Source organism: Coregonus clupeaformis, chromosome 15 (assembly GCF_020615455.1).
Source record: "Coregonus clupeaformis isolate EN_2021a chromosome 15, ASM2061545v1, whole genome shotgun sequence".
In the NCBI taxonomy this organism is placed as follows: domain Eukaryota; kingdom Metazoa; phylum Chordata; class Actinopteri; order Salmoniformes; family Salmonidae; genus Coregonus; species Coregonus clupeaformis.
The window spans coordinates 33225544-33242124 of record NC_059206.1 but is presented as its reverse complement, the minus strand read 5'-3'; the positions used below and the strand labels follow the sequence as shown (position 1 = coordinate 33242124).

General features: G+C 44.1%; 1 protein-coding gene and 2 long non-coding RNA genes across 10 annotated transcripts in view; 1 reads left to right on the top strand and 2 right to left on the bottom strand.

The window, feature by feature from the left end:
* Positions 1 to 16581, bottom strand: part of LOC121582591 (NMDA receptor synaptonuclear signaling and neuronal migration factor-like) — a 41049-nt gene that overhangs the window by 13046 nt on the left and 11422 nt on the right. For 2 of the 8 annotated variants that reach the window (XM_041898499.2, XM_041898503.2), the window contains exons 2-6: positions 9436 to 9497; positions 8375 to 9169; positions 8018 to 8084; positions 5675 to 5680; positions 4734 to 4802 (exon numbers count right to left, since the gene is read on the bottom strand). In XM_041898499.2, coding sequence (XP_041754433.1) covers positions 4734 to 4802; positions 5675 to 5680; positions 8018 to 8084; positions 8375 to 9169; positions 9436 to 9497 — 999 coding nt within the window. The remainder of the gene's footprint in view (positions 1 to 4733; positions 4803 to 5674; positions 5681 to 8017; positions 8085 to 8374; positions 9170 to 9435; positions 9498 to 16581) is intronic. The other 6 variants (XM_041898502.2, XM_041898505.2, XM_041898501.2 and 3 more) reach the window with 5 other exon arrangements.
* Positions 3289 to 3800, top strand: LOC121540619. Its single transcript, XR_005995521.2, has 2 exons — positions 3289 to 3324; positions 3459 to 3800. It is a non-coding gene; the product is annotated as an uncharacterized LOC121540619 (long non-coding RNA).
* On the bottom strand, positions 3341 to 4289 carry LOC123492585. The gene is made up of 2 exons (XR_006661793.1): positions 3797 to 4289; positions 3341 to 3604 (listed from the first exon to the last, which is right to left on the bottom strand). It is a non-coding gene; the product is annotated as an uncharacterized LOC123492585 (long non-coding RNA).

The following is a 16581-nucleotide window of genomic DNA, read 5'->3' as shown; positions in this document are numbered from 1 at the left end:
TTTTACTGCTGCAGCCTGGCATTGTGGGAAAACGTCTGTAGGTTTGTCCGTCTGCCCATCTGACTGACTCTGCCAAGGTAATGGGCTCACTCCCAAAGTCGCCATCACACTGCACACTGCCCTATCCCATCTGGACAAGAGGAATACCTATGTAAGAATGCTGTTCATTGACTATAGCTCAGCATTCAACACCATAGTACCCTCCAAGATCATCATCATCAAGCTTGAGGCCCTGGGTCTCAACCCCGCCCTGTGCAATTGGGTCATAGACTTCCTGACGGGCCGCCCCCAGGTGGTGAAGGTAGGAAACAACATCTCCACTTCGCTGATTCTAAACACTGAGGCCCCACAAGGGTGTGTGCTCAGCCACCTCCTGTACTCCCTGTTCACCCATGACTGCGTGGCCAAGCACGCCTCCAACTCAATCATCAAGTTTGCAGATGACACAACAGTAGTAGGCTTGATTACCAACAACGATGAGACAGCCTACAGGGAGGAGGTGAGGGCTCTCGGAGTGTGGTGTCAGGAAAATAACCTCTCACTCAACGTAAAAAAAACTAAGGAGATGATCGTGGACTTCAGGAAACAGCAGAGGGAGTACCCCCCCTATCCACATCGACGGGACAGCAGTGGAGAAGGTGGAAAGTTTAAGTTCCTCTGCGTACATATCACTGACAAACTGAAATGGTCCACCCACACAGACAGTGTGGTGAAGAAGGCGCAACAGCGTCTCTTCAACCTCAGGATGCTGAAGAAATTTGGCCTGTCACCTTACAAACTTTTACAGATGCACAATTGAGAGCATCCTGTCGGGCTGTATCACCGCCTGGTACGGCAACTGCACAGCCCACAACCGCAGCGCTATCCAGAGGGTGGTGCGGTCTGCACAACGCATCACCGGGGGCAAACTACCTGCCCTCCAGGACACCTACAGCACCCGATGTCACAGGAAGGCCAAAAAGATCATCAAGGACAACTACCACCCGAACCACTGCCAGTACAGGTGCATCAAAGCTGGGACTGAGAGACTGAAAAACAGCTTCTATCTCAAGGCCATCAGACTGTTAAACAGCCATCATTAGCACAGAGAGGCTGCTGCCTACATACAGACTTGAAAATCACTGGCCACTTTAATAAATGGAACACTAGTCACTTTAATAATGCCACTTTAATGTTTACATATCTTGCATTACCCATCTCATATGTGTATATACTGTATTCTATACTGTATATTGCATCTTAGCCTATGCCACTCTGATAATGACATTGCTCATCCATATATTTATATATTCTTATTCCATTCCTTTACTTAGATTTGTGTGTATTAGGTTTTTGTTGCAGAACTGTTAGATATTACTTGCTAGATATTGCTGCACTGTCGGAACTAGAAGCACAAGCATTTTGCTACACTCGCAATGCTACACTTGCTACAATCTGCTAACCATGTGTATGTGGCCAATAAATTTGATTTGATGATTTGATTTGATAGTCACCTGTCCAGGAGTTAGCTTTAGCCTTGTTAGCATCGCTAACTATGCCTCATATACAGTAGCCTAGCTCATCATGAGTTTTTGGCTACGTTAGCACTGAGCTAGCTAGGTTCCGTACCATTATACAACCTCACCAGAGGAGGTTGGTGTGAGGAGCTATAGGAGGATGGGCTCATTGTAATGGCTGGAATGGAATAAATTAGAGATATGTTTCATTGTCACATACAATGTATTCAATGCACCTGGAGCAAATTAGGGTTAACCTTTTACTGCAGTGGGCTAAATCAGGATCACATAGAGTTTTTCTTGGTAGTCCTAAACAAATCTACTTTGAAACAAAAGTATACACCTGGGGCCTCATGTATCAATCTTGCGTACGCACGAAAACACGGCGTACGCCAGCTTTCACGTTCACGGTCAGATGTACTAACAGTGAAATTAACGTAAGAATGTGCGTTCTTCCACGTAAACTTCAGGCCTGGCGTACGTACATTTTTGTGATGTTTGTCCGTTGGCGACTCATAGAGGCAATAAAGTGAAGTGGCAAACATTACACTACGAACTGTTCTATCGCACCTGCCAGATATTGCTTATAATTTGTAATTGATAAATGATTTGCCATATTATTGTCACACGAGTCTTATTAGAATATTCTATTAATTATGCAATTAAGTAAGAACATATATAAAGGATGTGAAAATTGATACAACCCGTCTAGCAATGGCAGCTTTGGCTTTATTAGAAGACATTTTCAATGGACAAATCCGGAGAGAACGAAGTTTTTAGGGACCACGGTGATTTTCTGGCCCACGACGATGACTGGCTCATCAGCCGTTTCAGATTTCCAAGGGCTATACTCTTGGAGCTCTGCGCTGAGTTGGGTCCGAATTTGGAAAGAGAGACAGTGAGGAGCCACGCATTACCCGTTCCTTTACAGGTGCTTACTACACTTGGTTTCCTAGCAACCGGTTCTTTCCAAAGAGAACTGGCAGACCGCTCAGGAATAAGCCAGTCGTGTTTGAGCCGTGCAATGCCACCTGTATGGGACGGCATCATCCGCTTGTCTACCAGGTATATAACGTTCCCATACGATGCAGGTGACCAGCCAAACATCAAAGCGCAATTTGCAGCGATAGCCGGTTTTCCTAATGTAATCGGAGCGATCGACTGCACACATATTGCTATAAAGGCGCCATCTGAAGACGAATTTGCATATGTGAATCGGAAACATTTCCATTCAATAAATGTGCAGATTATATGTGATGCACAAATGCGCCTAACAAATATTGTGGCAAGGTGGCCTGGGTCAACCCATGATTCATATATCCTTACAAACAGCATGGTTGGGATGAGACTCCAAGCTGGCAGGGTGCGCGATGGGTGGCTACTTGGTAAGTTATGCATTTAAATGTATGGTTCTATCTAAAAGTAAAATGTTTGTGTCTGTAATTATTATTACTGCCCATCAGGAGACAGTGGTTATCCACTAAAGACGTGGCTGTTAACCCCCCTCACCAACCCACAAACTGACCGAGAGCGCAGATACAATGATGCCCATTCCCGCACTCGGTCAGTTGTGGAGCGGGCGATTGGGCAGCTGAAATGTCGGTGGCGCTGCCTTGACAGGACCGGGGGGATGCTGTTATACCGCCCTGACAAGGTTTGCCGCATCATACTGGCCTGTGGAGTGCTGCACAATGTCGCGCACAGGCATGGCATACCCCTTGGTGAGGTGGGGGCACCGCCAGATGACCCTGACCCAGGACCAGTATATGTGCAGCACAATCAACAACCCATCCAGGCCCGTCAACGTGTAATTGCGACAATATAAATGGTACTCAGACACAAAGTTCATTTTTTGACCAATTCTTTTAATGAATGGCTTATTTCTGTGAGTGCGTCAGTGACATTTTTAAGGTGACTGTTCATTTCTTCAATGGCCCTAACAATTTGTTGTTGTGACTCCAGAACAGCATGCGTCAAGACACGGCCAGATGGACGGGCTTCAGCACTGGGGGGAACATTAGAGACACGGGAGACGCTGGACTGAATGGGCTCTGGCTGCTCAGGTGGTGCGGACTCTGAGTGCGTGCCAGTGGACGTTCCTGCGGTTCCTAAGTCCAATTAAACACAGGCACATCTTAACAGTAATTTGAGTCTGTTCCTTATTAATGGGTACACGCATTTGCAATAAAAGCAGTGGATACGTGAAATCTCTGGTGTACCTTTTGCTATATTGCATGCATTTTAAAATTAAACGGTGGCTGGCTATGTATATCAAAGTTAAGGAAATAAATCTGAGTCACCTTGCTGGCAGTCCTGTAGTATATCCGAGTCTCCTACATCAGCGGATACGATTCCAGAGATTAACGTGTCTCCTACAATAGAGGCAACTCTCTGATCAAAGGGTGCAAGTTCATCGGTCCCTGTACCACCGCCTGTTCTGCCCACACTTTGTCGGTGCGCAGCAGTTCTCCGCTTAACTTCCACCTTTATGTCTGACCATTTCTTCTTCAGTTCATTTACGGTGCGACTCTCAGATCCCACCGCGTTGACGGCATCAGACAAACTCGCCCACTCTTTTTTCTTTCTTTTGTTATTAATTCCAGAGGACAGATTTCCAAATAAAATATTTTTTCTTGTTTCTACCTCTGATAGTAGCACCTCTAATTCGTTTTCAGTGAAATTTCGTTTCTTGCTTGCTTTAGCCATGTTCTTGCAGGTTTCTTTTGCCAAATTGGACTAATTACCATATTTAAATTGATTTAATTGAGGGAGGAGACAGGGTGTGGTGTGGTGCTCGTGGATGTGCGCTCAATTTCGCGTTGATTGGGATGTACAAAGAGAATGTATGTGGAATGCTGCGTACGCAGAGATTCATACATCTGATTTTTTTGGTGCGTACGCACATTTATGGCTTTGTCCGTACGCAATGTTTTAGTATGAATTCAACGCAAGTCTTTGTACATGAGGCCCCAGGTTACAGTCTTAAGAAAATAATCACCTCTACCATGTCAGATATAGAGTTGAAATGTATTACACTTTGAGTTTGCATCCCAATATTGCACTTTAGATCCTTTTTTCTCTCACTTATAGTAATAACGTAATTGCAATCTGCTTTTTTCCTCCTATTTTCTACCCCTCCTGGGAGTCTATATCTATTCTATGGATAATGGATGGGGGGAGTCAGAGAGTACTGGAGCCCAGCAGCACATCCTGACCAGCCAGGAACACAGTAGGTACCTCTGGATGACTTCAGCCGAATCCAGCTCCCTCTCTCTCCTCTTTCTCTGCACAAATCCCCGGAAAGCCCTGCCAGGACGTGGCACAGAATGAAAGGATGAGAGGGAGAATGCTGGCTTAGCACGAGGGGAGAGATATAGCGCAGGAGGAAGATGAGGGGAGGCGGGGGGTATTGCCAGGGTAGGGTTTAGCTACAGTACAGGCTTTAGTCGGCTCTGGGGGATGTAGCTGTAATGGCTAGGTTTGCATCATCGGGATTTGGGATACTGTCTCTTTGTTTGAGTTAGTTGAGGAGGTTAGCGTCAGACGTTAGGGCCAGCTGGGGTTTAGCTGAAGAGTTGACCATGTGGGTTAGTTGGAGGTATCAAGCAGCCAGAGGTGAAGGAGAACAGTGCTGCAGCCAGAACAGTCTGCATCTTGCAGCCGGGTCTGGGTTATTAGCTGTCTGTCTGTGCCAGTCGCCCCAGGGTCTTCTTGCAGTGTGTGGATTAGAGCTGGGTTTAGCTGCAGTGACAGGGCTTAGGACGGCTCAGTGCACAGAGGCCCTTTACCATGGCTTGGGTTTGGGGTTGGCTAAAGTCTCAGTTGTGGTCAGTTGCAGTGGATTAGTGAAGGGTTCAGTCAGCGGTGTAGGTTTCGGTTTGTTTTGCATAGGGGTTCAGCTATCTACAACAGCTATGTCTGGGTTGTAGTGGGTTAGGACATGTTTTCACTGTTGGTAGAGCAGGTTTAGGTAACATCCACACACATATTATAAACACAGCTTCCAAATGTGTGCTTCCTCATTCACTCTAGTTACAGTGAAGTCAGTTTCCTCTGTAACTTCAAACACTAAGCCCAGGGAAGGGTTATGGGTCATGGGGTTAAAGGTCATAGGCTTAAGGGTCAAGGGGGTTAAGGAGCGGGAGGTAAGCTAGATTCAGTAGGTCAAAGATACTCACGATATCCTGCAGTGGGTCAGAGAAAGAAGTGCATGAAAGAAAAAGAGAGAGAAAGACATTAACATCCTATAGGTCATGACTATTACAACGTGTGTGTATTAAAGGAGAGAGGAAGCATTATCAGAGAGAGAAAGAGAGACAGAGAGACAGAGAGAGAGAGAGACAGAGACAGAGACAGAGACAGAGAGAGACAGAGAGAGACAGAGACAGAGACAGAGAGAGAGACAGAGACAGAGAGAGAGAGAGAGAGAGAGAGAGAAAGAGAAAGAGAGACAGAGAGAGAGAGAGAGAGAGAGAGAGAGAGAGAGAGAGAGAGAGAGAGAGAGAGAGAGAGAGAGAGAGAGAGAGAGAGAGAGAGAGAGAGAGAGAGAGAGAGAGAGAAAGAGAGACAGAGAGACAGAGAGACAGAGAGACAGAGAGAGAGAGAGAGAGAGAGAGAGAGAGAGAGAGAGAGAGAGAGAGAGAGAGAGACAGAGAGAGAGAGAGAGAGAGAGAGAGAGAGAGAGAGAGAGAGAGAGAGAGAGAGAGAGAGAGAGAGAGAGAGAGAGTGGATGTGGAGTCCCAGTGACATCCCAGCTAGCACATAACGTTCTGAGAACTATATGTTTCTTAGAGCTTGGTGAGAGCATGGTTGTCCTATGGTTCTTTTGCATACAACCTTCCCACAACTTTCTGGGAAACGTGCAGGATAGTTGCTTGGCTTTGAAACATTCTCAGCACATTTAAGGAACTTGACCAAAAAAGTATATTTTCTAGGTATTTTATTACTTTAACAGGACATTTCCTAAAAGTTCAAACATGGTTACATTTCAGTTTTGGTAATGTTCTAGGAACATTATCCAACTGGTTTGAAATTGGGAATGTTCTCAAATAGTTCAGAGAATGTTAAGAAACAACATTCTTCTGTGGGAATTTCAGTACTTCAGCATAACGTTTTCTATAGCTTTCCTCATGGTTCTATTTAAAACCAGTTAAATGTAACTGAATGTAATCGAAAATGTAATCTACATAATCCCCAAAAGTAATGATTTATCATGAGAGGGCTATAAACAATAACTAGTAATGCTGCATACGCCAAGAAAAGTTAAAATCTCACCTTACTGAGGATACAAGCTCAAGTACACAGTACAAATATTATAAAAATACTAAAATATGAAATATTTTATGATGTATTTCCTATTCAACAAAACTGTATAAGGCTTGAAAGGACTTATATGCTTTCTAAATATAGTATAATCAAATTATAAAATGACTAACTATAAGATTTCACCTTTCTTATAACTGTAAAATACATATTTGTGTGTTAGCGAAAATGTACATATTTTCTAAAGGTCTCTCTTGATCAAAACGTCTTCCCCCATTACTGTGAACGTCTCACAGAGCTCTAGCTTAGCTTCCTGAACTTGTTAGGAACTCGCCTTTCATCACATATGAATATTTTCCGTCTATGTTAAACAGAAAGTGTTTTTTGTTTAAAATCAGCATAATGTTTGTCTGAAGGTTTCCTCATGGTTTTATTTAAAGTCATGGTCTCAGAACATTAAGAAAATGTTCCATAAAAAACACAAGAAAACATTAGTAACATTCCAAGAACAAAACAAGATAGAGGATAGAGGATAGAGAGAGTTAAGTGTTCACTGATGCCGTGTCGCAAAAAAAAAAAAAGTGTTTGCATGATTAATGCCTAAGCCAATACATTTCTATGGGTCCTATTTGTGCTTGGAGTTCAAAACAATTAACCTGAACTAAGCTACCAGTGTTATTAACAGACGTATTGAAACACGTTCTCAGAATGTTAATAAAACCTCCCAGAAAAACTGCCTGGGAACCATAGTAAAACATTCTCAGAACCTACCTGTAACCTAAACATTTATGTTCCCAGAACAGGCTAAATTTTCACTTTCATTCTCAGAAGGTTTCAAAAAACGTTCAGTTTTACCAGTCAGGAAACTTAGTTCCCAGAGCCAATGGGAAACCAAAAACGTACGTTCCCACAACTTCCAAGGAATCAAATGTGCTAGCTGGGATGTCAGCGTGTTCCCAGAGAGACAGGTGTTCAGTTGTTAGCAGGACTAGCACCTGCACAAGCATCTGTCCCTAAGGTCACACTGATTCACTGTAACTAGCTTACTGTAGACAACTGTGGCTTGTTGTGGGAGATATTATGTATGTGAGTATGTGTGGGCATGCACTAGTCTATGTACATAAATGTGTGTGTCTAACTGTTTGGTCCTCTACATTGTATGTTTGTACGATAATATAGTATGTTTGTAAATGTGTATGTGTGTGTGTGTGTATGTGTGTGTGTGCTTGTGTGTATGAGTGTGAGGGCTGGGTACTCACGCCTGCATGGTGGTAGTAGCAGTCTGAAAGCTGAACATGTTTTCTTTTGGGTCCCAGCTGTTGTCCTCTGTGGCGAGAGAGATAATGAATGGAAGTTACAGTAGCAGCCAGCCACATAGTGTGTATGTTTTTTAACTCTTTATAGCAACGATAGGAAACCTCAAAGGACACAGCACCAGTCCACTCCACAGAGGGAGAGAGGGAGACACACAGGGAGAGAGAGCAGAGGAGAGACGGAGAGACGAAGAGTCAGAAATACAGACCACGTCACAATCCAACTAACATCGACCCCCCCCCTTCACCACACAACCCCCCCTGGATTTCAGCGCCTCTCCCTCTCTGTCTCCCTCATCTCACCTCTCTCCAGCCCAGTCATCCGGTCCACACTCCACATCCTCTCAAGGCATCTGTGTTGCTTGCCTGCCTCGCGGGAGCTCTCTAGATCCAGGGAGCCCTGGCTACGGGACGGAGCCCCACTAGAGTCCAAGGCCATGTTGAGGCTGCAGTCCTCCCGCGAGCCACCCTTTCCCCCCTCACCCCAGCTGCGGATGTTGTGGGCGCTGACCGAGCTTGACAGGGGCTGCTGGGACAGGTGGTGGTGGCTGCCATGGTGACCATGGTGGGTGGCGCCCCCGCCGGTAACAGTCAGAGTGTGGTGGTTGCTGCCGCTGGCAACGGGGTTGCCATGACGATGGCTCCCATCATCGCGATGAGTGTTGCTACGGTGACCGTGGCGAAGGTGGTGCTGGGTGGGGGAGGAGGAGGTGGAGGAGGGGGAGGTGGAGGGCTGGACCAGGGTCGACGCCCCCTTCAGCACTTCCAGCTCCAGGCTCTCCTTGCTGCCCCGGTTGCTACCCAGCATACCGTGCTCTCCGGTGATGGTGTAGACGCGGGCAGGCTGCAGGGCGCACTCCACACACTTCTGCTGGTCCTCTTCGGCCGAGAAGCTGCGCTCCAGAGACAGACGGGCCTTGGTGGTGGTGATGGAGGGAGGCGGGGGCTGGAGGTGGCCCAGCGGAGGTTTCAACAGGCTGGACTCAGGGGGGGCTGGAGAACCCCTGTGGGGGTATGGATGGTTGTTGCTGTGGTGACGGACACCACCAGGGGAGTCAGAGTCTGGGCCCACAAATGTGTCAGACAGGAGATGGGCTGCTGGGTGAAGCAGAAGGAGAGAGAGAGATGGAGGAGTTACAGAAAGAGAGAAATAGACATAGAGAGCAGAAGACGAGAGAGAATAGGATCGTGGAACATTATCATCCATCCTCAATCAGTGGTTTACATATAAATTATGTAAATGACATATAAAGGAGGATGGAGTAAATATGCTATTACAAAAGAAAAGAGGGAAAAGCACAAGAGGAAAATGAACAGAAAGATGGAGGGAGAACAAACGGTGGCAGGTAGGGAGGGATGCTGACCTGATCCGTTTCGGTTCTCAGGGTGTGTGTGGGACAGGTACTCTCCAAATGCTCGCGCTGCTCTGTAGAGACACACCCACATGACACACACTGATGTTAACACATGAGTGACAGGGAGAGAGAAAGATAAGAAGAGAAAGAGAGAGGGAATTGTTAACTTAATTGCCTGCTATGTAGCTTGTGCCACCCACAGATTAAGATGTAGCTGTTTATCTCTCAACTCCAGGCAGACTCAGAGAGAGAGAGAGAGAGAGAGAGAGGTGGTAAAAGAACGGCTTAGGTGTACTTAATTTCCAATCATATGACCTCCTGTGTCTTAGTTTGCATCAATGCATATCTAGCAACTGAGAAATGGCTGTGACAACATAGCTGAACATAGCTGAAAATAGTCAGAGGCATTCACTAGTATATGTGGTACAAACCCACACACATTCTGTACAAACATACATGCACACACTTACAGACAAATGCACTCATTCATACATAGAAACTGGGAGATTATGAAAAGAAATCCTCATTACATTTTAGTCATTTAGCAGACGCTCTTATCCAGAGCGACTTACAGTTAGTGAGCGCATACATTATTTTATTTTTTCATACTGGAATCGAACCCAAAACCCAGGCGTTGCAAATGCCATGCTCTACCAACTGAGCTATATCCCTGCCGGCCATTCCCTCCCCTACCCTGGGCCAATTGTGCGCCGCCCCATGAGTCTCCCGGTCGCGGCCTGCTACGACAGAGCCTGGATTCGAACCAGGATCTCTAGTGGCACAGCTAGCACTGCAATGCAGTGCCTTAGACCACTGCGCCACTCGGGATTGATAGAATGACTCTAGGAGACTGACATGACTTCTGACGTGACTCTATTCATCAGTGGGTATGAAAGGAGGGAGTAAAAAAAGAAATAGAGCAAAAAGATGTAGATATCAGTAAATATCCATGTCATAGCTCAAGCTGGAGGGAAACTGCAGCAGCAGCAGATTACAGGAGTCAAACGACGAGAGAGAAAAGCATTATTTAGTTTAGACCCCGAGCGTTCGGTTCAGGAAGTCATCATTTCATCTTTTCAACAGAGGGCATCATAGGCATCTAGTTTTTATATTCCCCATTTTGCACATGCCCCTCTCCCTACCAAGATTAAGTGTCCACTAAGATACTCCCGATCCTTTGATTGACAGGCCTACAGAGAGACAGGAGCGGGATAGACAGACATGCAGCATAACAAACAGACAGTGTGACTGAGCTCCCTATCGATGGAGTCTGAGACATAGGGAGAAATGGATTTCACATTCATGCAGGATACAGTGGAGACATGTGTTGCCAGTTATCCAATAAGAGCTGACAGATGTTTCCTACAGCCTTATGCAATGTACTGCCACCCATGTGGAGAGCTTTCTATCTTTTAGTGTGTGTGTGTGTGTGTGTGTGTATGTGTGTGTGTGTGTAACAGTCCTGCATCTCTGGACCTGCTTCCGACAGGGAGCTGGATTAGAGCCAGGGATGATCCTATACAACAACATCACTTCCTGTCGGCCCCCTCAACTCGGGCATAAGGCCCACGAGATAATGGCGAGAAACCGGTAAATTATTATAAATTATTTCTATGGACATTGTTAAATTATATAGAATGTCTAAGTCTGGCTTCTCTGTGGGCAGCTCTGCTCTGCTATCTGCATGATCAATCATCAATGCTCAGTGTGTGTATGAGTGTGTGTGCTGTTGTAGCCTATGGTAGGCCTATTTACTTACACAAAGTCACCATAAATTCAAAGCGCTGTGTCCAAACTTTTGACTGGTACTGTATATATCCTCTACCGGTCAAAAGTTTTAGAACACCTACTCATTCAAGGGTTTTTCTTTATTTCTACTATGTTTTTCATTGTAGAATAACAGGGAAGACATCAAAACTATGAAATAACACATATTTTTATATTTGAGATTCTTCAAATAGCCACCCTTTGCCTTGATGACAGCTTTGCACACTCTTGGCATTCTCTCAACCAGCTTCATGAGGTAATCACCTGGAATGCATTTCAATTAACAGGTGTGCCTTCTTAAAAGTTAATTTCTGGTATGTCTTTCCTTCTTAATGCGTTTGAGCCAATCAGTTGTGTTGTGACAAGGTAGGGGTGGTATACAGAAGATAGCCCTATTTGGTTAAAAAAACAAGTCAATTTTATGGCAAGAACAGCTCAAATCAGCAAAGAGAAATGACAGTCCATCATTACTTTAAGACACGAAGGTCAGTCAATACGGAAAATGTCAATAACTTTTAAAGTTTCTTTAAGTGCAGTCGCAAAAACCATCAAGCGCTATGATGGTAAGTTCAAGTAACAGAAACATCTCAACATCAACTGTTCAGAAGAGACTGTGTGAATCAGGCCTTCATGGTCGAATTGCTGCAAAAAAAACAGTACTAAAGGACACCAATATGAAGAAGAGACTCGCTTGGGCCAAGAAACACGAGCAATGGACATTAGACCGGTGGAAATGTGTCCTTTGTTCTTGAGTCCAAATTTGAGATTTTTGGTTCCAACCGCTATGTCTTTGTGAGACGCGGTGTGGGTGAACGGATGATCTCCGCATGTGTATTTCCCACCGTAAAGCATGGAGGAGGAGATATTATGGTGTGGGGGTGCTTTGCTGGTGACACTGTCTGTGAATTATTTAGAATTCAAGGCACACTTAACCAGCATGGCTACCACAGCATTCTGCAGCGATATGCCATCCCATCTGGTTTGGGCTTAGTGGGACTATAATTTGTTTTTCAACAGGACAATGACACAACACACCTTCAGGCTGTGTAAGGGCTATTTTACCAAGAAGGAGAGTGATGGAGTGCTGCATCACATAACCTGGCCAACACAATCCCCCGACCTCAACCAAATTGAGATGGTTTGAGATGAGTCGGACCGCAGAGTGAAGGAAAAGCAGCCAACAAGTGCTCAGCATATATGGGAACTCCTTCAAGACTGTTGGAAAAGCATTCCAGGTGAAGCTGGTTGAGAGAATGCCAAGAGTGTGCAAAGCTGTCATCAAGGCAAAGGGGATATTTGAAGAATCTCAAATATAAAATATATTTTGATCTGTTTAACACTTTTTTGGTTACTACATGATTCCATATGTGTTATTTCATAGTTTTGATGTCTTCACTATTATTCTACAATGTAGAAAATAGTAAAAATAAAGAAAAACACTGAAATGAGTAGGTGTTCTAAAACTTTTGACTGGTAGTGTATATATATATATATATATATATATATATATATATATATAGATATATATATATATATATATATATATATATTTCTTTTTTTTAAGGAACTCAGTCCGGCTTTAAACTTACTCTTGAAAGTTGTAATAGTAGAATGAACAAGGTGCAATTTCGAAATAGGGTAGTGCATCATCCGCTCCTCTTGTCATGTTAGTCATTACATACCTTAGAGAGCTATTTATAATTCGTCAGAAACGTCCAGATCAACTACAGTTGAAGTCGGAAGTTTACATACACTTATGTTGTAGTGATTAAAACTCATTTTTTTCAACCACTCCACAAATGTCTTGTTAACAAACTATAGTTTTGGCAAGTCGGTTAGGACATCTACTTTGTGCATGACACAAGTAATTTTTCCACCAATTGTTTACAGACAAGATTATTTCACTTATAATTCACTGTATCACAATTCAAGTGGGTCAGAAGTTTACATACACTAAGTAGACTGTACCTTTAAACAGCTTGGAAAATTCCAGAAAATGCTGTCATGGCTTTAGAAGCTTCTGATAGGCTAATTGACATAATTTCAGTCAATTGGAGGTGTACCTGTGGATGTATTTCAAGGCCTACCTTAAAACTCAGTGCCTCTTTGCTTGATATCATGGGAAAATCAAAAGAAATCAGCCAAGATCTCAGAAAAAAATGTGTAGACCTCCACAAGTCTGGTTCATCCTTGGGAGCAATTTCCAAATGCCTGAAGGTACCACGTTCATCTGTACAAACAATAGTACGCAAGTATAAACACCATGGGACCACGCAGCCGTCATACCGCTCAGGAAGGAGACGCGTTCTGTCTCCTAGAGATGAACGTACATTGGTGCGAAAAGTGCAAATCAATCCCAGAACAACAGCAAAGGACCTTGTGAAGATGCTGGAGGAAACAGGTACAAAAGTATCTATATCCACAGTAAAACGAGTCCTATATCGACATAACCTGAAAGGCTGCTCAGCAAGGAAGAAGCCACTGCTCCAAAACCGCCATAAAAAAGCCAGACTACGGTTTGCAACTGCACATGGGGACAAAGATCGTACTTTTTGGAGAAATGTCCTCTGGTCTGATGAAACAAAAATAGAACTGTTTGGCCATAATGACCATCGTTATGTTTGGAGGAAAAAGGGGGTAGCTTGCAGGCCGAAGAACACCATTCCAACCATGAAGCACAGGGGTGGTAGCATCATGCTGTGGGGGTGCTTTGCTGCAGGAGGGACTGGTGCACTTCACAAAATAGATGGCATCATGAGAAAGGAAAACTATGTGGATATATTGAAGCAACATCTCAAGACATCAGTCAGGAGTTAAAGCTTGGTCGCAAATGGGTATTCCAAATTGACAATGACCCCAAGCATACTTCCAAAGTTGTGGCAAAATGGCTTAAGTACAACAAAGTCAAAGTATTGGAGTGGCCATCACAAAGCCCTGACCTCAGTCCTATAGAAAATGTGTGTGCGAGCAAGGAGGCCTACAAACCTGACTCAGTTACACCAGCTCTGTCAGGAGGAATGGGCCAAAATTCACCCAACTTATTGTGGGAAGCTTGTGGAAGGCTACCCGAAACGTTTGACCGAAGTTAAACAATTTAAAGACAATTATTAAGACATTTCACATTCTTAAAATAAAGTGGTGATCCTAACTGACCTAAGACAGGGAATTTTTACTAGGATTAACTGTCAGGAATTGTGAAAAACTGAGTTTAAATGTATTTGGCGAAGGTGTATGTAAACTTCCGACTTCAACTGTATGTCAGCTAACGTTTTTTTATTTATGTTTTTTAGCCCATAGATATTGTTGTAATTTTGTTGTAACTCAAATATTACATAAATACACATTAGACATGGCAAAATGTAAAGAATTGCAAGAAAATTTGCTTATAAACTGCCACATTTCCTTTGCACCCCATGACAAAATTCTCTCCGCCAACAAGAGGGTGTGAACAGTTTGTGTCATGAACAGTGCTTGTGCCCATAGAAATAGACGTTGTGCATTCGCGCAGGGGGGCTCCGAGTGGCTCAGTTGGTAGAGCATGGTGCTTGCAACGCGAGGGTAGTGGGTTCGATTCCCACGGGGGACCAGTACGGAGGGGAAAAAAGTATGAAATGAATACACTTACTACTGTAAATTGCTGTGTATAAGAGTGTTTGCTAAATTACTCAAATGTAAAAAGTTTGGGTTAGCTATATAATTAGCTGCTTGACATCATTAACTCAGCACTGGGATTTAAAACTATAATTTACTTACAGAGGGACCTATTAGCAGAAAAAGTATTTTATTATCAAAAGGTAAATAAAATAACTTTGCTTTACAGAACAATTTTGTTTTGCAGTTTTACAGCTAATTTCCTTCAATTCTAATTGTCATGGGTGGTGAGACATGTTTGCAGTTTAAAGCTAATTTCCTGCAATTCTACACATTTTCCATGACTTATGACATGTTAGTATGATATCTGAGTGAGAGTGACTAACAAAATCAATGGGGGTACCCTGGAGGTCAGGGCACATGCCCTGCTTGGCCGGTCGGTAATTCTGCCATGATTACTGTAGATAGCTGGCTAGACGTTATGGCTGTCATTATAAAACGAGTTTGTCTTTGGCAGCCGTACAGAAAATACAATGCATCCGTCATAAAATGACCCGATACCTTTGGGGTTCTGATGGCACTGAGGCTGGTCTGTTCTGAAATGAGGCTTTTGGTCTGCCTACAAGGGCGGCTGTAGGAAGTCGATGATATCCGAGGCTGCCATCACCTCTTCGGGAGTTGGGTGCTGCAGTCTGGTGTCAGTCTATGTGAACTGCCCTCACCCCATCCCTCAGGTGTGCTGCAGTCTGGTTGGTCAGTCTGAGACCACATGACCTGTAGCCTACGGCCCAGACTCCTCCATCACACACAGCCCTCTGGTTCCATAGAGGTGGAGGGGCTTCCCACCATAATGGCTGCCTGTCCTGTGTTTTCTGACGTGTTGCGGTGCAGAATCAGGTTGCTGACCTACTCCCTACATGTTCTCCAGACCCTGAAGGGCAGGTTACTGCCTATAGCTGTTAACCGTGTGATCGGTGTATCAAACTAAGCAGCTCATTCGCGAGACCCTGAATATTGTATTGAATGCAATTTGAAGAGATTAGTATGAAAATGAATGCACTAACTGTAAGTCGCTCTGGATAAGAGCGTCTGCTAAATGACAAATGTAAAAATGTAATGTAAATGTAGACTAAGTAGACTTATTTACCAATCTATACAATTTTAACTGATTTAGCCTAATTATGTGACTGTCAGTGAGTTACATATAACAAGAGGTAAACTGATGATGCACAACCAAGTTTCGAAATTGCACCTTGTGTATTCTAATATTCTATCTCTCATTAGTAAGTTGAGACCAAGACTGAGTTCCCCCAAAATAAAAAATATTAATTTCGAAAAAAAAGTGCTACAGTCCCTGCTCTATGTGCAAGCTACACACGACCTCTAGACGCAGTTATGGTAGACAATGTCCAATCTCGATCTCCATCTCACATTCTCCCGAGGGCTCCCGAGTGGCGCAGCGGTCTAAGGCACTGCATCTCAGTACTTGAGGCGTCACTACAGACCCCCTGTTTCGATTCTAGGCTGTATCACAACCGGCAGTGATTGCGAGTCCCATAGGGCGGCGCACAATTGTCCCAGCATCGTCCGGGTTTGGCCGGTATAGGCCGTCATTGTAAATAACAATTTGTTCTTAACTGAGTTGCCTGGTTAAATAAAAATTCAAAGCTCCACTTACATGTGACACTGCCAGAGTCTCAAATATAAACTGTTGCTAATCACAAACGGCTGATCCATTGTGTCCTTAAAAGCACTGGAGGAAATAAACATGTTCAACACTGACCACGTGTACATGCT